Below are 24,066 nucleotides of genomic sequence, written 5' to 3'. Positions count from 1 at the left end.
TAGCAGAGTATTAGATAAATGCTTCCTACTTAATAGGCAATAAAAATGGTCAGTTATAACAAAGTTTTCAAGATTTGATAGAAGCCCAGACTACTTCATAAAGATGGAAGTTACTTGTCAAAGTGATCATTTGTAATTAGATCCCAGAGACAACTTCTGTCTCTTAGGGAAAAATAGCTACACTGCATATGGAGATTTAAAGTATGCTCTAACGTTTTGTTGTTTGCAGAAATCTAATTCCCTGTAAGGATTAAATCAGATAATATTTAGCATTTCAAATATTTTAAAGAGCATGCTCAGTGGACATCGTAGATACTGTTAATTAGAAACATTTCTTTAATGAGAAAAATAAGACTGTTGTTTAGAAGAATGTATTAGAAGATTTATTTCATTTATTATTTGAGGTGAAATAAAATCTTTGAAAGTTCAAACCAACAAACTATATTAACTTTGCTTGTAATACATGCTCATCTGTTTATGATACTAAATCATACTTGATTTTATTTAAGAGAGTGTAATTTTCCAATTTAATTAATTATCCTAAAAGAAGTTACACATTTAATTTAATACTGTTGTTAAATGAAATAAAAATGTAATTCTCTCTTCTTAATTATTATTTCCCCTCAATATACAAGAAATTAAATACTTCTAACAGCACAGCTTCAGTGTAACCAATTATTAGAAAGCTATAGTTCATACATCTTTTAAATGCAAGGAAAATATCATAGGTTATGAATCCTGTAGTGAATTGACTATGTTAAAGCAGCTTTCAAATAAAACCAATTTATTTCCTAGGAAAGGTTTTGAAAGAGAAAAAGAATTCAACTTTGGGGTTCAAATCCCTGTTCTCCATGAGGGATATGATTGTAGTTGTGATCTTGGTTTCTGACAGCAGGCGTGAGCAGTGCATTTACTCTGGGGCTATGAGTGATGTCCAGAAGTACCACCTTTGGATTCAGGGCAGACCCAGGTGTGGGAGACCAGGCCTGTTGGTGAGATGTTGACTAGCTTTGCTTCAATGCTCTGTGATTTCCACAGCATGTGAGGGCTTCCTAAAGGACCAGTGCTGTGACCCTTTTGTTTGATGTGCGGTCTCTGCCACACAGACTGGCTGTAGGAAGGATGCTCTGTGCTGTATTCACTCTCAGACAGCAGGGCGACTGTTCTGAGACAGTCTGTTTCTATATTTGTCTCAATTTGTTACTGTATTTTTATGCCAAAACCTAAAGGGATATTTCTAATGGGAATTGTCTAACAATCTGAAGCTTCTATTTATCCTGCTGTGTTTACATGTTTATATCTGTGTGTTGGAGAACTGATTGCTGATTTTAAACCTGGCAGTATTACATAAACGAACAGCTAATAGTTTTATGGTCCCCAAGCATGAACTCTGGTTATCAACATTAAGTATCTGTTCTTTGGGACAGTCTTCATATTTCCATGGCAGTGATCCTGTAATTTAAAGTGGATACGAATCCTTTCACTCCAAACCAATGCTTCCCAAACTTTAGTTATTTCACATGTCACGTTCATATTTTTCCATTACTGTGTAATACATACATAATTTTTAATGTATTAAAAATGTGGTGGTGACATGTAAAGTATGTTTTATGTCTATCAGATATTCTAATAGATGGTTTACATGCAATATCATGAGTGCTGTACCAGCCCAGTAGTGTAACTGCTAATAGTCTCTTTTTATAAATAAAAAGTGAAGCAACATATTGACTTTGCTTGGCAGTAAGCGATAGAGCTAGAATCGAGAATCAGGTGATGTAACGTTTTGTCTTTATGTAGTGAATCTCTTTATCTCTAATAATTTTTTTTTTTTGCTTTAAATTGATTTTGTCTTACATGAGAAGTTTTAAAACCAATCTTCAGTCTAACTTTTCACAGCCTTTTACTTTTAACCTTTCTGTTCAGGGTTATAAGTTACATATGAATTATATCTCTTATAACCAGCATAGAGCTGGATTTAGATTTTTTTTTTCCTTCTAGCTTGACAATCTATTATTTAATTGGTTACCTAATCCTTTTACATTTATTTTTATTTCTTATGTATTTGGAATTCTTTCTACCATCTTATTTAACACTTTCAGCTGTTATTATCTTATTTTTTCTCTTTCCTGATTGGTTATGAATTGAATTATTTTCATTTCATTCTCCATTATTATGGAAATTATATTATTTCTATGATTTTAGTGCCTGATTTTGTGCTTCAAGTATATATATTTCATTAAGCAATAAATCTAAAAGTTAATCATTATTTCTGCTGCCCCCGGGGCGGGGATGGGGGGAAATGACTGTAGTACATTTTAGCTCTGTTACCATACCTCCACCATTTACATATTTTATGTCTAGTGTTTTAATTATATGTTGTTTTCTTTCTTCCATTATTGGATGTGGTTTTTTTTAAAATGCCTTAGAATGACCCACGTTTTTTTCTAGTTTCTCTGCTAACCATTTTTTGGTGCATTGTAGATCTTCCCTTGGGGGAGCATTCTCTGTCTTCCTGAAATGTATACAATTATATTACATTTTATTAAGCAAATCAGTGGCACCAGTGAAGGTCCCATAGGGCTTAGACAAAACCCACATTTCTTTTTCTTCAGTGGTCTTGACTCATGCCGGGGTTTCACTTCTAACTCTGCCCCTGACCCTGGACTCAAGTATCTAAATTCTCATCTGCAAAAACTCCCAAGACATTCATACTTACTTAACAACCTGTTTTCAGGCCCTCTTGATCTTTGGGCTACAGAATTTCTCTTCCTTTCTTAGAAACTTGGGTTTGTATTTCGTATTTGTAATTTTCCCATCAGTTCTGGGTATTTGGGAGGGAAAGGGTTTTTTTCAGAATGTATCATCTCCTACTTTGCTAGAAATAGAAGCTCCTATTTAAATGTGCTCAGTCAGTCAGTCAGTTTAGCCACTCAGTCGTGTCCGACTCTTTGCATCCCCATGAATCGCAGCACGCCAGGCCTCCCTGTCCATCACAAACACCCGGAGTTCACTCAAACTCATGCCCATTGAATCAGTGATGCCATCAGCCATCTCATCCTCTGTCGCCCCCTTCTCCTCCTGCCCTCAATCGCTCCCAGCATCAGGGTCTTTTCCAAGGTACTGTTTCCTTAAATTTTTTAAAGGTTTACTCAGTTAAAAGGATACTGTTTAAAACAAAAGAAACAAATAATTGTAGCAAAAAGCACCATGGCCCTAAGGACCTTGTCCCAAGGCAGAGGGCGAATGCCAGGGCAGGGAAAAGAGAACTGAGTCTTGAACTGGCAGTGAGATCTAAGGCACAGGAAGACAAAATGCTGGGATGGGGAGAGGAAGAGGGAGCTGAGGACCAGGAGATAAGGAAAGGGAGGGTGGGCGGGAGAGAGGAAGGAGGAGGGAGAGGGAAGGACAGAGGGAAAGAGGGAGGTCCAGAGGAGAGGGCCCTTGGATGGTGAGGACACACGGAAACCGGGGAGAGAAATGTGAGCTGGGGTAAAAGGTAGATTACGGTCCAGGTGGAGGGAGAGACTCTGAGGATGTCTGAATTTAAGGGATGGAGCCTGAGTGAGCCATATGTTAAGGGAGCCTTGTCATCCGGAAATAAAGAGGCCATTAGAGGTTGCTTTGGACTCAGATGCCAGTCTTTGGTCAGCTGTGGTTGAGGTGACAGGACAGCCCAGCATGTGAAGCTGGGCCTGCCGGACACATGGGGCCCCTGTATTCACCTGGGGAGCAGAACCAGTGCAGGATGCGGAGAAGCAAGCAAACAAACAAAGCAAAATGACAACAAAAACCTCAACCTTTAACATCCTATCTGTTCAGTTCAGTCGCTCAGTCGTGTCCAACTCTTTGTGACCCCATGAACCGCAGCACACCAGGCCTCCCTGTTTATCACCAATTCCCGGAGTTTACTCAAACCTATGTCCATCGAGTCAGTGATGCCATCCAACCATCTCATCCTCTGTCGTCCCCTTCTCCTCCTGCCTTCAGTCTTTCCCAGCATCAGGGTTTTTTCAAATGAGTCAGTGCTTCACATCAGGTGGCCAAAGTATTGGAGTTTCAGCTTCAACATCAGTCCTTCCAATGAACACCCAAGGATGATCCCTTTTAGGATGGACTGGTTGGATCTTCTTGCAGTCCAAGGGACTCTTAAGAGTCTTCTCCAACATCACAGTTCAAAAGCATCAATTCTTCAGTGCTCAGCTTTCTTTATAGTCCAACTCTCACATCCATACATGACTACTGGAAAAACCATAGCCTTGACTAGATGGACCTTTGTTGGCAAAGTAATGTCTCTGCTTTTTAATATGCTGTCTATGTTCATCATAGGTTTTCTTCCCAGGAGGAAGTGTCTTTTAATTTCATGGCTGCAATCACCATCTGCAGTGATTTTGGAGCCCAGAAAATGAAGTCTGACACTGTTTCCACTGTTTCCCCATCTATTTGCCACGGCATTAACATCCCATAGATTGATATAAAATCATTTCACTATACCTTAGAAGAACAATCACTGCATCACAGTAACTGGAATTCCATGGACAGTATATTACTGAGGCTTGTAATGATAATACTGGGAGCTACTGTTTATTTACAGTTGAGCATAATTAGGCAAAGGTGATTTGCTGTCATCCAACAAAGTAGACGTTTCTCTTTATTTTAGAATGAAAAAATGTGATATCTGAGATTTGAAGAACTTGTGCAGGGCCATGAACAGCAAGTAATGATACTGTCATTAGAATGTAGGTCCTTCCTTAAAAAAAGAAAAAAAGATTCTAGGTCTTTCTTATCTTAAGGCTTATAGGTTTGCTGTCGTTATTTTTCTTTTTCACTCTGCACACCTACTTTTAAAAACTATTGAAGGTTTTAAAGGCATAAATAGAAAGAAAAAGTAAATTCAGTGCTAACATGACTTCAGTGATGAGACCGGTGAAGCGCGGAATGTATTTAGAAAGTTTCCCACCCCACCGCCTTAGGGACAGGCCAGAAATCTGACAAACTTTGGAGTTTGCATCTTGAGGCTTCTGCACAATAATCCCTCTTCCCGTCTGAGGTCCCCCACACTGCAGTGAGTGAGGCTGAGAAACCCCGGGTGGAGGTGTGTGAGTTTGTACCGGTGTCCACTTATCTCTGTACAAAGTGTGTGTGGAAAGTGTTAGTCACTCTGTCGTGTCTGACTCTGCGACCCCATGGACTGTAGCCCATCAGACTCCCCTGTTCAAGGGATTTTCAAGGCAAGGATACTGGAGTGGGTTGCCATTTCCTTCTCCACAGAATCTTCCCGACGCAGGGATCGAACCTGAGTCTCATGCATTGCAGGCAGATTCTTTACCACTGAGCCACCAGGCAAGCCTACAGTTGTCTTTGTAGGTTCTAGGAAATACTGAAGTGAGCCTCTTCCCCAAGCCCCTGGCTCACATGAGAGAGCACCCAGTCTTCACCCAGACTGCATTCTGTCCAGAGCAGAGCTAATCGTGGCCTCCCGGCTCTCTGTCAGGGATATCCTTTGGGACCCTGGATGGAAACCTGTAGACAGCCACTGAGATCCTTGGTCTGGAGTCCAGAGTTAAGGTCTGGAGAAAACTTGCAGGAAATGGGGACAGAAAACTGATGGGGATTGCAGGTCCTCTAGATCTTGTACTTCTATGGTCAGACTAGACGTATATAAAGAGGTGTTATGTTTGACGACTGAAAGTGAGTGTGGGGAGGAGGCCTTACCCAGATTGAAGAATTCTCTGAAAGAGTGTGCTTTACTGAGCTTAAGGCAGATCACTCTTGTGGGCAGAGTTCTCCACAGTCTGTAGCTGCCGCTGACCTCCTGCATCTTGATTGTTGCTCCCTTTAGAGTGGGACTGGGTTCATGGACCCTCCAATGTCAGGCTCTAGTCAGAGTGGATGGAAACGTGTGCATAAACCTACCAGGTCATCAGGAAGCCAGGATTCTGAAGGGAACAGAGATCAGCCATTACGGATCAAATCATTGCAGAAAGATTCATCCTTACTTTCAAAGGATGAATTATTTCAAGTATTATTTCCTTATTAAACTTTTAACTAAATCTGCTCCAAATGTTTCTGTGTCTGTGCATTTTGATTTTATTCTTGATTTTATTTTATCAAAACATAGGAAAGATGAAGCTATAAGAAACTCTTAATATTTACGTTTACTTTAGTGATATACAATGAATGCTAAATATCTAATTTTAGTGTTATTTGCCATATATTAAATGATATTATTTAATAATATTAAATAGCAAAAAGTATTTAGTTGTACTCTCACACTTATAATGTTAGTTTATAGTTACTTTGAGTATCAGTTACTTATCTATGGTTTTATCTAATGTAATTTCCTAGTTCCAGAAAGTGGTCAGGTTTGCATCTCAGGTATGAAAAGGACATTTGTAAACATAGCAAGAGCATGTGTGAGGAAGTTGAGGGATTCAGAAGGGTGTGAGAAAGGGGAAGTAAGATGGTTATTTAGCAGGAAGTAAAGTACTAATGGGCCTCCCAGGTGGCAGTAATGCTAAGGAACCTGCCTGTCAATGCCAGAGACTTAAGAGACTCGGCTTTGATCCCTGGGTCAGGAAGAGCCCCTGGAGGAGGGCATGGCAACCCGCTCCAGTGTTCTGGCCTGGAAAATTCCATGGACAGAGGAGCCTGGCAGGTTACAGTTCATAAGGTCGCAAAGAGGCACACACGACTGATGCAACTTGGCACATAGGACGTACTAAATAGATAATATATGTAGAGTAAATAAAGAACTGAAAGTACATGCAGACACTGTCTACTGTCTATCTACTTATCTCTATTATCTATCTGTCTATCTATCTGTCATCTATCTATCATCTCTATCTCTCTAGTATCTGTCTATATCTATCTATCTATCTATAGGTCTGTCTATCTATTTATCTACCTATCATTGTCTCTCTATCTATCATTATCTCTCTAGCATCTATCTATATGTATCTATTTATTTATTGGCCTATCTATCTATCTGCCTATATCTCCTTTGATTCTATCACTAATCAGTATTGAGAACTTCACCCAGTACACTGCTTCTGTAGAGCTGAATTTCTTTTCTGTTTAGCCATTCATTCATTCACTTGTTCATCCCTTACCAGTCATTTATTGAGTGCCTATTATATGAAGGTACCATACTTGATGCCAATTATATGGTGCAAAGCAAAACCGACTCATAATAAATACCTAATATTAGGATGCATATATTTATCTGAGAAATGAGACTCAGCCTGCCACTCCTGCCTCGCAGGACTGACTGAGATAATAGAATGAAGGGTAGTTATGCCGCATGTTCATAACTCAGCTACTGCACACAAATGTCAAGAATTAAGTGAGTTACTCTGTCTTTTAAAAGTTATCCTTACATCTCTCACAGGTCAGATGCCTACATAAGGTATGACACAATACCTTTCAAAATCTGTATTTTGATTATTAATATTTAACTTTTCCACTTGACTGGGCTTTATGATGAGCTGAATGAATGTGTGTTGGCTTGGAGAAGTCCAGTTTCATTAGTGTGGAAATTTTCAGAGTCATGCCCCTGGACTGTTGGTATTCTAATGAACATTAACTGTCTGCAAACCTCCACATACAGGTTTGAAACAGGAATATTAAAGGATAAGAAGAGGAGACTCAGATAGCAGGGCTCTGAGCTTTACCCTTTCAATAGAGCAGTTGTACTAGGATTTGTTTTATTAATTCAAGACTTATGAAATATATCATTAAATATAAAGAGGAAGTATCACTGCCTTAAAAGCACATTTTAAACCAAATGTGGCACAGTAATTTCTAGTGCTATGATTTGAAGGAAAAAAATGAAAATATGAGATTCAGTTCTAATTCTTTAGCTATTAAGTATTTTTAATTCAGATAGTATCATAATTTGGCCAATGGTTTGTCTATTATGTTGCAAGTCCTTGGTATAATACGTTAGGAAAAAATTCTATTTCAAAGAAAAAAGAAACTTGCAGACCCTAGGTCTATGTTGAGATTGGATGTTCTTTTTTCCTACTGCATATTTTATTTACGAATCGTACACTTGGTGTATGAAGTAAAAGAAGTACTTGGGATTGCTTTTTAGCACAATAGCTTTACACAGTATGATACAAACTATATAAAATAATATATTTTGTTTTCAAATTCATTGCTTTAGCATACATAGTTAACAGATTTCATACTACTCTTGGTAACTTAAATTTAAAATAATATGGTAAAAATTTTAAAGGCTTTTTTTTTTACTTTATCAGTTTTTAAGAAAATAACCACTTAGAGCTACATTTCTTTACTCATTTTTAACTATGATTACCTTGATTTCAACCAGGACATCTTAAAGCGTAGACACAATAATGAAATTGGTATAATCAGCACTCACTGACTGAATACAGAGCACAGACCCAGTTTAGTGACTCAAAACCCTAGGCCTTGAAGGATTCTCAAAAGGCCTTATGCACTAGCTTCCTGTAATTAGTGGAAATGTTTTCTAAGTTATTTGCATCATCCAAAATAATTGGTGACCTTTGTTCCTTTGTAAACTAAAACAGCAGTTATGTCAAGGAATCACCTGTGTGTCCATCTTCAGCTTTCTGACTTTATCATTTTGTGACTCATTTATACTATTTTATGGTTCATACATGATATGAGAAGGTATTTACTTTTTTATATACATATTTTTTTACTTTAGTTTGATTTGCTATGTTTCAGGTATACAGCAGTGTGATTCAGTTACATTTATATGTATTTATGTGTGTGTGTGTGTGTGTGTGTGTGTGTGCGCGCGCACATGTATGTATATGGGGGGAATGGTTTCCATGTGGCACTTGTGGTAAAGAACCCACATGCCAAAGCAGGAGACATCAGAGACCTGGGTTTGATCCCTGGGTCAGGAAGATCTAGAAGAGGGCATGGCAACCCACTCCAGTATCCTTGCCTGGAGAATGCCATGGACAGAGGAGCCTGGCGGGCTACAGTCCATAGAGTCACAAAGAGCATATATATGTGAGTGTGTGTTTGCGTGTGTGTGTGTATATTCTTTTTTAGATTCATTTCCATTATAGGTTATTATGAGATACTGAATATAGATCCCTTTGCTATATAGTTGATCCTTGTTGTTTATCTATTGTATATATATAATAGATAATATATATACTAATATATATAGATAATATATAATATATATATAGATAGACAATATACTATCTATATAATAATAGATAACATATATATATATACACTTATATATACACACACACACACACACTATATATAGTGTGTGAGTGTTTGTTAATCCAGACTCACACTTTACCCCTTCCTTACCCACTTTCCACTTTGGTAACATAAGTTTTTCTATGTCTGTGAGTCTGCTTTATTTTGTAAATAAGGTCATTTGTACCACTTTTTGGATTCTACATATAAATGATATCACATAATGTTTGTCTTTCTCTGACTTACTTCACTTCAAATGATCGTTTCTACTTGCAGCCATATTGCTAAAATTGGCAAAATTTCATTTTTTATGATTGAGTGATATTCCATTGTATATATGTACCACATTTCTTTATCCATTCATCTGTTGATGGGCACCTAGGTTGCTTCCATGTCTTGGCTATTGGAAATAGTGCTGCAAGGAGCACTGAAGTGCCTGTATTGTTTTGAATCATGGTTTCCTCTGGCATGGGATTGGTAGATCATATGAAGTTCTCTTTTTCATTTTTTGAGCAACAACCATACTGTTCTCCATAGTGACTGCACTGCCACCAACAATGTGGGAAGGTTCCCTTTTATTTTCTAATGTTTCAGTATTTACTGAATATTGCACACACAGCAGCTCTTGTTGAACAGTGTGTGTTTGTGTACACACACACATATATACTTGATTGAATTTATGATAGACTGGAAATGCATGTATATGTAGTTAGTTCATCATTTGTAATCACCAAGGTCCTTAAATGTTTCTTAGAATAAATAATAAACAAATGGTTGATTTATTTAGTATTTGAACAGAGTAAGTATATTCTTTCTACCTCATTAACCACCTAGTTCCCAAATCAGAAAGTTGGAAGCTGCCCTAGTTTTAATTCCTCCCAGTCCTCTTTCTAACACTTTGTTTCTCAACCTTTGTAGCATGATCAGCCCCCACTGGATGTTCTTTTCCTAAAAACCTCCCCACATGACATTTTAACCTCACAGGTACTCTGTTTGACTTGATACCCTGTGGCCTCTTGGAGGACCCAACCAGGGTGTTATCTGAGATCTTTTCATTCCTGCCACCTCCAGGAACCAGTGATTGCCTTTGGGAGACTTATTCGCTCTAGAAGAGAACTTGTGTTCAAGTCAGTCATCGGTTAATACAATTGATTTTACTTCCTAAATAGAACTCATGATCACAGACTGCAGATTGTAGGGAATAGATACTTTTATTCATCTCTAATTGCCAACTGAAAGCTACCCGAATTTTGTAAGAAAAAGATAAACTTTTATCTACTATGAAACTAGGAGACAACAGCATCCTTAAATTATAGACTGTAGAAAACACCTTTTACATTCAGCGAAATCTGTACTAACAGGAGGAGAAATACCAAGAGTAGATGCTGACTTATTCAGCTACTGAATAATGTAGAGTTCTCTGAACGGGGCAGCCTTAAAAGCACAATGAAAATGTGCACCTCAGATCTGTGGGAACTAGAGAACTTCTAGACCTGGGACATCCTGAAGCAGTGTTTCAAACCTCAGAGAAGCAGCTGACATCTGCTCAGAGGAGAAGCCTTGCTGGTCTGCCAGGCCATGTGTCACCTGTAGCCTGTCAGGGAACTGTAAATAGAAGCAATTTGGAAAACACTACTCAGTGTAGTTTGCAGAGAAATGAATCGCTGCAGCCCTGTAACACATACCTCTTCATTATTCACCATGTGGAGATTTTGACACCACCACTGGTCCAATTAACTCTAAACTTGTTCGAAAGTAAGGAGTGAGATGACACAGCCTTTCCAGTTGCAGGTGTGACAGAGTAGCTGGTATCAGATGGATCATCCCACCTTCAAAGCTACGAAAACTAAACCAAAACAAATGAACAGATTTAAAAAAGCTTTTTGACAACACTTGTAAGCAATATAGCAGGTAACGAAATTGGAGGGGCTGCAACCCTTGAAAGAAGACAAGGACACAGAGCGGTCCCACGTGGACCCCTTTCCTCTGGAGGGACTTTGCAGTCTGGTGACACAGACATTGGAGCAAAGCAAAGAGCAGCATCTTCCTGGGGTGGGGAGACAGATGTCACAGCTCGGGAACTGACAAGAGGAGTTGGAAACTGAGTGAATGGGCCCACAGTTGGTGACAGATTTCCCTAATCTGTTGACTGATGAGCTGTGCATGCACAGAAATTAGCCAAGAAATTAACCAAACAGCAGCAGCTGGAGGATGAACTTCTGAGCAAACTTTTCAGCAGCTGCCAGGGGCTGGGAGACCCAGGCCCACTTCAAGTATGTGGAAACACATTGGTGTCCTGGACAAATTCCAGGAGGGCCAAACTCTGGGACTAGCATCACACTCTCAAGTAACGGCAGATCTTTAAGCCCAGCTCTGAACAGGAGCAGGATTGATTCTCTCTGCCAATCGAAAACAATTTCACTCTTGTTGGAGGAAATTAACATCATCCAAAGCCTCTGTAGGTTTTCACCCACAGTGTCTGGCATCTAACTTAAATTAATGAAGAAAAGGACCAACCAACTAACAATAAAAACTAACAATAAAAGCTAACAATAGCATTATCAAAAGAGGACTTAAAAATATCCATGATCAATATGTTATAGAGACAAAGGGGGAGGAATGCTTTCAGCAAAGACTTGGAATCCATTTTTACAAATTGCATGATAATTTTAAAACTACAAAATACCCTCCTGCAAAAAAACCCTAACAGTACATTTAGTAGGTGGGTTTGATGGCATATTAGAGACAGCAGTACTGAGAGTTAGTGACCAGGTCTGTGGAAAGTACATATATTGACACGAGAGAAAAGAGAAGTTGAAGGAGAACAAGTCACATGTGGAACAAGATGGAAAGGTGGCCTGAGAGTGTAACCAAGTCCCAGGAGGAGAGGATGTGGCAGAAACAAAACTTGAATCCTAAAGGGCTGGCTGAGAACTTTGCAACATTACATTATAAATCCAACAGCCTTTCATATTCTCAAGGTGGAAAGAAAAACAAACCTAGCAATATCATGATATGTGTACTGAGAACTAAAGAAAACAACTTTTCTTAAAATAATCCTAGGGAGGGGAAAAAGAGATTGTTTTCAGGAAGGAAACAGTGAGACTTTGGCTGGAATTTCAGCAGATGTTATCAAAGCCCCAAACCCATGGAATGACTGAAAGGAAGAATGCTAGAGGAAAAAAGAAAAACATCAGACCTACTGTTTATGCTTGTTACCTGTTACCCAGTGAAAATATCCTTCAGGTAGTGCAACAATGAATGGGTGAAATATCTAAGAATTCATCACCAGCCAACCTACTCTTCATGTGGAAGGAAAAAGTCCCCCGTAGGGAGTAAACTGGAGGAAGAAATAGTGAACTCATGGGAGGGGTAGTAAGAATAACAGTAACAGTAACAACATATGGGGGAAAGTTAGTAATAATTACAGTAACAGCAACACCACTAACAAATCGGTTGTGTTTTTATGTGCCAGCAACAAACATTAGGACATGAAATTTATAAAATATATCAATACAGTATAATTAAAAACATGAAATACGTAAGAATAATTCTGAGTAGGTAAGCTAATTAGAAATAAACTAAATGAGTAGGAATAGATCAATAATATGTAAGTCCTTAATACAAAGAGTACTTATAGGCTCATGGATAAATTCAGTTCTGTGTGAGTGAAATTCAATAAGAATTACACAGACACAGCTACTTCGGAAGGTCTGGCTATTTGAGGGATCAGATGTAAATAACAATCTAACTTGAGCACATCCCTTGGTTCTAAACTGATGCTGCTACCAAAACAGGTCCAGTAGACATGCTTAGATGGAATTTGACACCATCCTGTTATCAAGTCCCAGAATTTTAACTCCTAGAAATTATGAGTGAGATGCCTGGGGGTTTCTTGATCAGCAAATTCCTTTTGTGTTGACCATTTATGATTAACAACTTGTATATTGATCCAAACTTAAGTGTAGGACTCAAATAATTTGAGGTGATTTCTGCATATGTGAAAACATACAGTGAATGTATATGTATTATAGTCATCTTTTCATATGCCTTAAATCACTTATCCTTTTATGGCCTTACAGTGCAGTCATGGTAGTCGTCTACCTTAGTTTGGTGTGTTCAAGATACAGGAATTGATTATCATTATTTTTAAGCTAAATTTATTATTAAGAGTGGAAATCATCTTTACATGGTATCTCATAAACTTTTCCTAAAAGTTGCCTGACTTTCTGAAAATGAGAAGCTGTATCAGGCCCATATTTTTTTTTTTTCATTCTGTTCCAAAATTACATGCCACTCACCTTATGTTAGAATAAGGAACCAGAATCTGACAATTAAAGGTGCAGATTTGATTGCTTATGTGATTGGTCTCTGGTATGTCTATAGGTAATGCAAATTCTTTTTGTCTACTTTAGGGAAAGTGGGTTCACAGGATTTCAGTTTCATTTTATCAATCTTTAAAAAAATTCTTCACTGAAATTAGTTTCTAAATTGCCTATTACCATAATTTCATTGGTTCTATTAATACAATGCACACTGATATGTACTATATCATATGTGAAATCCATATATATTTTACAATTGATGGCATTTTTCTTTCTTAAAATACATAAAATTTAATGTATCTTAATATTGAACATAATTGATTTGATTTGTTTAGTCACTAAGTTGTGTCCAACTCTTTTGTGACCCCATGAACTTCCATGGGATTTCACGGTCCATGGGATTTCTCAGGCAAGAACACTGGAGTGGGTTACCATTTCCTTCTCCAGGAATCTTCCTGACCCAGGAATCAAACCCACATCTCTTGTATTACAGGTAGTTTCTTTACTGCTAAGCCACCAGGGAAGTCCTATTTATTTGATTCAGTGCATATAGATTATTCACTTTAACAGAAAACCCAATTCTAATCTTGCATAATGTAATATTTGTTAATAAATGGTTCATAGATTGTTCTTATTATATTATGAAGATTTCCATTAAATAGAGCCAGTTAGTTAAAGTTCTGGTTTTTTTTTCACTTTAGACTTACTGTTTACAACTATAATAAAGCAGAGTAAATAATTTGCTTTCCTCGAACCTTCTACAATTTAATATATTCACCCAAATTCTGTGTTGTTTTTTTTTTTTTTTACTATCCTTATTTATATTCCAGGTATTTTACTGTAAGGAATGATTTCCTTCCTTTATTTAATAAATAAAAACACATCTATTATCTTGAATATGTTGTATATTTTGTCACTTTTTTCTGGTTTAAAATGAACCACCCATATAATTGCAACTTTTAAAAACTTGATGGAGCATAATTACTTCATCATGTTGTAGTCGTGTCTGCTGTGTAGCAGACTGAGTCAGTCCTGTGTATACACACATCCGCTCTGCTCTAGCTTTCCTTCCCATTTATCAGAGTTTAACCTAAGCTTCTCTTTCATAGAGAAAACCTGGAGGAAGATAATTGAGCATAACAGGTCGTTTGTCATATACAAGCAATTTTGCAGTCTAGCAAGTAGCAGCACCTATAATAAACATCCTACAAACAACCCAATCAAAAATGGGCAGAAGACCTAAATAGACATTCCTCTCAAGAAGACATACAGATGCCAAAAGGCACATGAAAAGATGCTCAACATCACTAATTATCAGAGAAATGCAAATTAAAACGACAGTGAGGTATCCCCTCACACCAGTCCGAATGGCCGTCAGCCAAAAATCTATAAATAATAAATGTTGAAAAGGGTGTGGAGAAAAGGGGAACTCTCCCACACTGTTGGTGGGAATGTTAATTGGTACAACCATATGGAGAAGAGTGTGGAAGTTCCTTAAAACCTACAAATAGAACTACTATATGACCCAGCAGTCCCACTCTAGACATATATCTGGAGAAGACAAAAACTCTAATTCAGAAAAATACATGCACCTCTACAGTGTTCATAGCAGCACTATTTACAGTTGCCAAGACAGGACACAAGCTACATACCTATTGACAGAGGAATGGATAAAGAAAATATGGGGTGTGTGTGTGTGTGTGTGTGTGTATAAACACAATATTACTCAGCCATAAAAAAGAATGAAAGCAATGCCATTTGCAATAAAATGGATGGATCTACAGAGTATCATACTAAGTGAAGTCAGAGAAAGACAAATATCGCTTATCAGTTTATATATGAAATTTAAAAGCACAGATGAACTTATTTATAAAACAGAAGCAAGCTAACAGACATAGAAACAAACGTGGTTACCGAAGGGGAAAGGGGGAGGAATAAATTCGGAGTTTGGGATTATGGTACATATAATACATTCAGCAGTTTTTAGTAAATTCACAGTTAGCTATGCAACCATCACCACTATGTAACTTGAGAACATTTTTATCATCTCCCAAAGAAACCCATAACCCTTGGCATATACCCCTCCCCCTGTTGTTCTGGCCCCTGGTGATCACTTACCCACATTTGTGTCTTGATCTGGCATTTAATTTAGATGGAATTATACAATATATGAGCTTCCCAGGTGGCGCTAGTGATAACTTGCCTGCCAATGCAGGAGATGTAAGAGATGCCGGTTCGAACCCTGGGTTGGGAAGATCCCCTGGAGGAGGACATGGCAACCCACTGCAGTATTCTTGCCTGGAGGATACCATGGGCAGAGGAGCCTGGTGGGCTACAGTCCACGGGGTCACACAGAGTCAGACATGACTGAAGCGACTTAGCATGCATGCACTCATATAGTATGTAACCTTTGGTGGCTGGCTTCTTTCATGTAGTATGATGTTTTCAACTTTGTAACATGTACCATTCGTTTTTATGAATGATAGTATTCCATGGCATGGATAAAACACGTTGTTTCCATTCATCATTTGAGAGGCATTTGGGTTGTTTTCTTTTTAAAGTGTTAGGAATAATGCTAACCTGAATATTCCTGTGTAAGTGTTTGGATATGTTTTCAGTTCTCTCATGGATATATCTAAGAATGAAATTACTGAGTAGTATGACAACTCAAAGTTTAATTTAACTCTAAGTTTTATTTAACCAAACTGCCAAACTGTTTCCAAAGTGACTGCGTCATTTTACACTGCCACCAGCTATGTATGAGGCGCCCAGTTTCTTCAGATTCTTGTCAGCACCTGTTAGCATCGCCTTTTCGCCGTAGATAGCCTGTGCTTGCAAAGTGGCCTCTCATCGTGGTTTTCATAAAGCTTCTTTTAAGCCAAATTTATCAAATTTGTTTGATATCTCAAACAATTCACTTTGGTTGTGGATTCAGATTCTTATATGAAAATTCTTTTGAGTCATCCATTTCTTAAAAATGGCTTTTTGTTGAAAGAGAAGCATATTCACAGTATTAGAAGTTCAGTTTCTTTTTTCCCCTGGGAATTCTTTGGTTAACTGCATTAGAACTATGTCTGCATAGATCAATCAGAGCAGGAGCTCTTTTCAGTTGATATCCGTCTGCCCAGACCAGTATTCGTAAGGTACACAGGACGTGAGAGACGTTTTTCGCCAATTGAAGGCTGTTTTTTAAACATGCAGAGAACACTAGTAGTTTCAGTTTTACCGCTTGACATAGATGGAAATGGACACGGAAACCTAACCCCAGAATATGAAGGGCTACTCTTTATTGTGGACAAGGCATTTTCTTGAATGATGTGAACTTTTGTAGCATACTAACAGACAGAAAAAACAGATTTTCTGTCATCTGCCACCCAGCTCTCAATACATCTCTGAGATCTTCCATTGACCCAATTTCATCCGTAGACAGACCCTCTATTTTTGCTGCCACTGGCCACAGACAAAGCAAAAGAAGAGCCAGATTCACCAGGAAGCAGAACCAGCAGCAAACGAAGGCCAGAGTTAAGAAGAGAAAACAGAGATTGAAAGTAATGTTCTGTTGTCTCTTGATATTAAATCCAGGAGCCAGAAAAAGGCATCACTGGGCTCAGAGCATTCATGGGGCGCCCTGCCCAGAGGTCCAGCAGATATCCACCTGGGCAGTTTTACAGGATCTCTGACATTCTTGAAACATAATCACCAAATTTAAAACAGTTGTCAGAAAAATATATAGGAAATGTCAGAATTTTAACTCACTAGTGAGCAAACCAACAGAGTGTCATACTGGTTCCTCAGATGATGTGCATATAGACACAGATATACAGTCATTGCGGAAGAAAAAGAGAATGCTGGGACGTTATCCAGTTTGATTCCAACTGGATAATGTTCTCTAGCTCAATAAAACCCCGTTCTTTGGAGTTATCCTCACTACAAAGTAGTGATCATTTTCTCCTTATAAGTTCTTTTCAAGTTAACATTCTTTTTTTGTTGTAGTTCAGTCGCCTAGTCATGTCCGACTCTTTGCAACCCCACTTTGTAACATTTTTACAGAGTCGTAAAATTTTTGGACTGTAATTATTATAAGAGTAAATAATAAGTCAATAAATATTCCATTCCCCCAGAGAGTCAGATACCTTTAGGTCCTTGGGGTGCTTATTAGATAATCCTTAAATATGGCATTAACAGGTGAAACAGTTTTGGTTTTTTTTTTCTAATCTCATTTCCAAGTTTAGATTTTTTTTTTTCTTTACTGGAAGGATGCAGGTATTACTCTGAGCAACTGGGTAATTGGCACGCCCTTATTGTATTGTGCAAGATTAGAGAAGACAGTTTTTTCATTGGGTTGAGCACATTTTTGAGAGCCTTATCAGACAAACCCAAGCAGTTCACAAGTAAGGTACATAAATGTAGAGTCAAGGGCTGTGATGAGGTCGAGAAAACCCGTGAAAATTGGCAGAACATAGAAGGAAGTAAAACTGGGAACCAGCTGAGGCACCTAGAGAGTCGGGTGGCTGAAGTTACGGAGGTGTGGGGAGCGGGAGTCGAGAACTCCAGGTTTAGTGATGAAAGAAAATGAAAGTCTTGCCAGGAGGCACAAGGTGGGAAAACCTATAAGAATAGAGTGTCTCAGGATCAACAGAATCAAATGCTTTGTCGAATACACGATGTATGAAGATGTCAAAAGGATGAGGACTGAAGCATAGTAGGATTTTGCCATGCGGGGTCATTGTTTGACTTTGATGAGAGAAAAAGGCCATATGCATGAAGTGCTGGTGTCGGAGCCTGGTTTTGCTTGGTTTAGGAGAGAATAGGGAGAGAGGATGCACAGCCCAGAGGTTTCAGCACAAGGTCGGTAACTATAGGAGAGTCTTCCAAAGGGGGAAGGAGGTTCTTTGTTTGTTTGATCTTTAAAGATGGGTTGTGTCAGCCTGTTTGTATAGTGAGAACTCACTGATTCAGCTTCAGTTTAGGAGCTTCCCAGCTGGGTAAAGAATCCATCTACCAATGCAGCAGACACAGGAGACATGGGCTGAGTTTGATCCCTGGGTTGAGAAGATCCCCAGCAGGAGGAAATGGCAACCGTCTCCGGTATTCTTGCCTGGAAAATTCTGTTGACAGAGGAGTTTGGTGGGCAACAATTCATGGAATTGCAAGGAGTTGGACACAGCTGAGCAAAGGCCGGAACTTCACTTTACTCAGCAATGGGAGGAATGCTGCCAATGTTTGGTGTGTGCTGATTTTAAGTATCCAAGTCTTAATGTGACCGGTACAAAATATAAAATGCAGGTGTGGGAGGCAGCAGTCAGTGCTCAACAGAGACCCCCAAAAAGCTTTAAAAGGCAAAAGGCCTTTCAGGGCATCTTGAAGGACTCAGGCACCTCTAAAGGACAGGAATCAGTTTTGGGATGATGGAAGCAGAATAAAGGAGAAACAGGCAAACAGAGGTAGATCTGTGCTAAGACTCTGACCTTCCCATTGGTTTAATTGATCTGGCTGATTAGACCCAACTCCAAACCTCTCCCTTCAGTTAGCTAACAGAATTGAAAATGCCCTAACATGTTCCATTTGAACATATGATGCTCTAAATTCTTTAGGAAACTATTCAGATTACGTAATAATGATTTTGAGCTTCTAAACAAAATATTTTATTTTTTGAGGAAAAAAGAAAAGTGTCTTACTTATTCATAGACTTACTTTTAACATAACTTCTTAAATCACCCCCCACCAAAAAATGGTAATTGTTTACTGTACAGATTTATCTGATTTTTTTTTTCAGAATTTTTATTTGTTGACATTGTAGAACATTTCATTGCTGTAATTAAATATCCATGAAAAATTTGTGAATCTTCCTCGTTCATTGGATACATTTTCATAATAGAGCTGTTATAGAAAACACCTTCCTGTTCTTTCAAACTTCTCTATAACCTAAATAACACCATCCAAAGTTTAGCAATAGTATTTTTGTGCAGTGATTTTTAAAATACAGATTGAGAGTTGTGATATAATTCTGTTTTCATGACAATCATGTGGAGAAAAAAGATGTGTGTTAGTTTATATGTACTTTACAATAAAGGTAAAAATAAAATCCCTAGAAAAGAGAGTTTCAGTAACCACTGTGGGGAGTGTGCTGAGGAGACTGATGAGAGATGAAACACTATGGATTTCCAGTCACAGGTGTTTGATTGAAGATGGATCTTACTGAAAGGTTGTTGCGGGATTCTTGGCCTCCGGAGGAGACGAATTCAATCCGGGGCCAGAGACGAGGCTGGATCGCTCAGAGCTCTTGTGTAATAAAGTTTTATTAAAGTATAAAGGAGATGGAGAAAGCTTCTGACATAGGCATCAGAAGGGGGCAAAAGAGTACCCCTTTTGCTAGTGTTAGCAATGGAGTTATATACTCTCCAATGAATCCAAAGAATGTCTGGAGGTTGCAAAGACCTCACCAGACCCACTCCCATTACATTTTAAGATAACAGAGTTGGCTAGAAGGTTTAATCCAAAGATTGTCCTCAGGCAGGATACATCCTTGTAAAGACCAGACCTACTCCCATAATTTATGTTTTAAGATAACAGAATTAGCCAGAGACTGTCCTCAGGCAGGATACATTATTGTTATATAATCCTAAGGAATGTAGAGGAAACAAGTAAAAAAAGTTTGTCCTTTCTTCCTCCTTGAATATTCCATACTTCTCTCTCCTTGGGGACCCCTAGATGGTGAAATTGACCAAATCCTGTCATTTCTGTATACCCTTCAGCAGAATCGTGTGAATAAAATAGTAGAGAAACCAGACACTGAGAGACGACTTGAGCAGTATCACAGAGTTAGGAAATGCATTCAAATAAATTGGCGAGGACATGAAATAAATCGGCCATAATATTTACCTGAAAAGGAAGTCCACTAGAGTTGGGTATATAAACCTCACAGAAATCAGTGTTAAATTGATCATGTGTAAAACTGTCTTCTTAATGTTTGGAAAAAGAGACTGCATAAAATGCATAGCGGAATTGCCGGGTTTGCAGATCACTTTAAAGAACACGTGGCTTCATGAAAAGGTGATTAGAGTAAAGGGAGACAGTGTGAATACCTGAACACTGCCAAGTGAATGTCGACATGGACTGATGCGAGAAACACAGCCAGGGTTTAACATTCCAGGTTATTCTGGTCAGATCAGGTCTGTTTCCGTTCACCGTCTCTGAAGGGATCCTGAGGTCCAGACAGTCCTCTGTTTTCCTTGCCGTCTGAGCCCGCATACCAGTTTTCCCTTCCACTGAAACGCTCATTGTGTGTGTGACCACAGACATGTTACGTGATCACCAAGGCTTTCTGTTTTATTGTCTCTCATATTAGGGTCTATTCTGACTTGTATAAGAAGTGTCATCACTTAAGCTATATTCAATGATACATTTAGTATTTCCAGACAAGAAATAGAAAATCCAGATGGTGGTAAAGGTCATGGGAGCCAGTTTTTGCAGATATTTTGAGGGCACATAAAATAAGAGGGCTGTTTCAAAGATATAAAACAGGCGTTTTTTTTGGCCAAAAAAGGGACAGTCTATGTCAATAACATAAATGCATACACAGCACGATTAAGATAGAAAGAATCCTACCCCCTGACGACCTCTGCCCTGCTTCCGACTCCAGCTTACAGACACACCTTTGCTTGGACAGGTAGAGAGGTATGCCCATTAACTTTCTATGGTGCTGAAATTCTGAGCAGAAATTTATTCATTTGGGAAAGACGTCCAGTGATTTAGTCAGATACACTGAGGCAAGCTCAGGACACAGACAAGTAAGTTTTACAGAAAGGAATGAAAACGGCAACATCTGGACCCAGAACCTGTGGGTTTGAAGAGTCCAAAGATGAAAATGAGAGGAAACTTGTGTGGAGGAGATGGACCAGGAGGGGCTAAGATGGACCAGCAGGGGAGAGGCTGGGAGTTTTGCCAGATTAACAGATTAACAGTCTTTCCTGGGTTCCCTAAGCCTCACAGAATAAAAGATGTGCCTATGAGTTGGAATCCCAAAGAGAAACCAGCATAAATGCTGTTTTCATTTATTTTAAATCTTGTCATGTGGCAAATTCTGAGTATCCATTTTTAACAATATTTTTCGCTCAGAAGTGTGTATGAACTTTTCTCAGTGACTGAAATATTTTGGCTTTTCCCTGAAAGTAACAGAGGAACTGTTGACAAAACTGATCAGTTACGTTTACTTCCCCATCGCTAGCATCTGTTGCATTTCCTCTTCCTCTCTTCCAGGAGTTGATAGATGACTCTGTGTTGACATGCTTGTTCAGGCTACATCCGGTAAACATTTGACGGTGCTGATGTGATCTGAAGAGCATCCATAGCTGTAGGACTGCTATTCAGCTGGCTTTTAACTCTAGAGTTTTGCCTGGATTATTTCAAAATGAATGAGATTTAGAGTTTCAGTTATGCTGACCTGTAATTTATGGATGCATATATGTTTTTACTTTGTAAATATAGTTCATTTACCCCTAAAATGCAAGGCAGACGGATGGGGACTTCCGGAAGAGCCATCACCAAGAGCACAAGCATGAGCGGGGAGATGTACACACTGGAGCATAATGATGGCAGCCAGTCGGACACAGCTGTGGGCACCGTCGGAGCAGGTGGGAAGAAGAGGAGGTCCAGCCTGAGTGCCAAAGTGGTTGCCATAGTGTCGCGAAGGAGCAGAAGCACGTCCCAGCTGAGCCAAACAGGTGAGTGACATGAACTCAGACATCTCAAGTTCTTACTGGAGAGATGGAGTCGATCGTCATGCTGTCTCGTGATGGGCTTTACAGTGTATCGATTCTTCTTTGCGAAGAATGTTTATTTCTGTTTCTGGAACCCTGCTCCACGTGTGAGTTTATTCTTCTTTTCTGTACAGCTGTCTAACAGGCTATCATTTGTCAACCCTAAAGTGGTCAGATGTTTTCATTCAAATGAAAAAAAAAATTAAGCCATATTTACAAATATGCAAGGAAATGCAAAGAAGTATTAAAGAACCAAATTGATTGAAATGCAAGAAAAGCAACAGGATTCTCCTTTTCAAAATGTTCCTTAATGCAATTACTTCTAATTTAGACTAACTCTATATTGTTATAGAAAAGAAGGTCAGTTGTGCAACTTGAAAAAGTGTGTGAATGCAATAATTGGACTGTGATTGCTGTATTTTCAATGCAAGTAAAAATCTAGTGGTTATTTTTACTTTAGAAAAAAATGGGTCAGTGTATTCATGCAAAGAATAATGTTTTAATACAAATTTGAGTTTCAAACATTTCCTACTCCTTATAAATCTTAAAAGCTTTATGTCCACAAGGTATATAGAAGAAAGCAAACACAGAAGGGAGGATGGTTATTTATGTATTCTAAAATATAAAAAAAAAACTGCCTGAAATTATATAACATTTGATCTTATACATTAGATAATTCATTACTAGGCTGAGTACTACAGAAAACCAAAGGTAAGTGAAATATGCAACTGATACCAATTGTCAGCACTTGTTTCTCCTGCCATAATCTTTGTTCCATTTTTGTTCCTTAAGAGTGAAAGTCTTATTGCAAAATTTACTCATGCTAAAAGTAATTTGCTTATGCTAAAACACTTTCATGAAATGCTTTTTTAATAGTTAACTTGGCATCCTGGAAACTACGTGTTTTATATTATGCATTTTACTGGACAAAGTGACGAATAAATTAGAAATTGGAATATTTGAGCCATTCAGAAATTGAACTAGCACACATAGCTGTTTATCAGAGCAGAGGTTTGTCTTTCTGAAAATCATAGGGTTAGAAAGGACCTACGTTAACGGGGTCTAGGAGCTGCCTCTCTGCCATCCCAGGGGGTTGGGCTGTTCATTTTGAAGGAAAATCGTGTGTCTTCCTTACTCCTACTCCTTACTCCTTAGGAGTAGGAGGTGTTTTTTCGTTTCTTTTGCTTCTTTTATTTTTGACCCTGGTGCTTATTGGTTTGTAGGATTAATGTAATAAATGATCCTTTCCAGTGTGGGGTGTGGATGGACTTTGACCATCAGACTTCACGTCACTTTATCACTTGGATGAAATGGAAATTCTCTTTAATGTCCTTCTAGGGAACCAGTGTTTGCTGCAAGTTCTGGGATAGCTTATCTTCTTTCACGGCTTCCACAGTCTGTCTCTTCTCATTCCCCCACAGTTAGTGTGAGTGGAGTTACCTTTTCTTAGAATAAAACACAGCAATAATTAAACATCAGAATTATACCTGAGGCACTGCTTTGCAGGTAATAAATTCAAATGAGTGCCACTGAAACCCTCAACCCCTTTAGTTTAAATTTTATCCCAATTATGGTCATTGCTGAATTTTGAATATCTACCTCCCCAAAGTTGCGTTCTTAGTAACTTCCACTGAATACCCTGGTTTCAGAGATCAGATTTCAAGGTGTAGGGACAAAAAGGATGACAAAGCCAAGATAATGAAATAGTTCTATTCCAATGAACTTTGACTTGCCCTCTGGGGCTCAGTTTACCTGTTTATTGGGTAGGT

At 38.5% G+C, this 24,066-nt stretch overlaps 1 protein-coding gene across 50 annotated transcripts in view; it reads left to right on the top strand.

Moving 5' to 3' along the window:
• Positions 1 to 24,066, top strand: part of RIMS1 (regulating synaptic membrane exocytosis 1) — a 582,683-nt gene that overhangs the window by 487,856 nt on the left and 70,761 nt on the right. For 33 of the 50 annotated variants that reach the window (XM_070450206.1, XM_070450175.1, XM_070450173.1 and 30 more), the window contains one exon: positions 22,026 to 22,261. The exons of 10 other annotated variants lie outside the window; for them this stretch is intronic. In XM_070450206.1, coding sequence (XP_070306307.1) covers positions 22,026 to 22,261 — 236 coding nt within the window. The remainder of the gene's footprint in view (positions 1 to 22,025; positions 22,262 to 24,066) is intronic. 7 more of the 50 variants (XM_070450171.1, XM_020894412.2, XM_020894415.2 and 4 more) reach the window with 1 other exon arrangement.

This window comes from Odocoileus virginianus, chromosome 19 (assembly GCF_023699985.2).
Source record: "Odocoileus virginianus isolate 20LAN1187 ecotype Illinois chromosome 19, Ovbor_1.2, whole genome shotgun sequence".
Taxonomy (NCBI): domain Eukaryota; kingdom Metazoa; phylum Chordata; class Mammalia; order Artiodactyla; family Cervidae; genus Odocoileus; species Odocoileus virginianus.
Note: the sequence above shows the minus strand (reverse complement) of the source record. Positions and strands in the feature narration are given on the sequence as shown.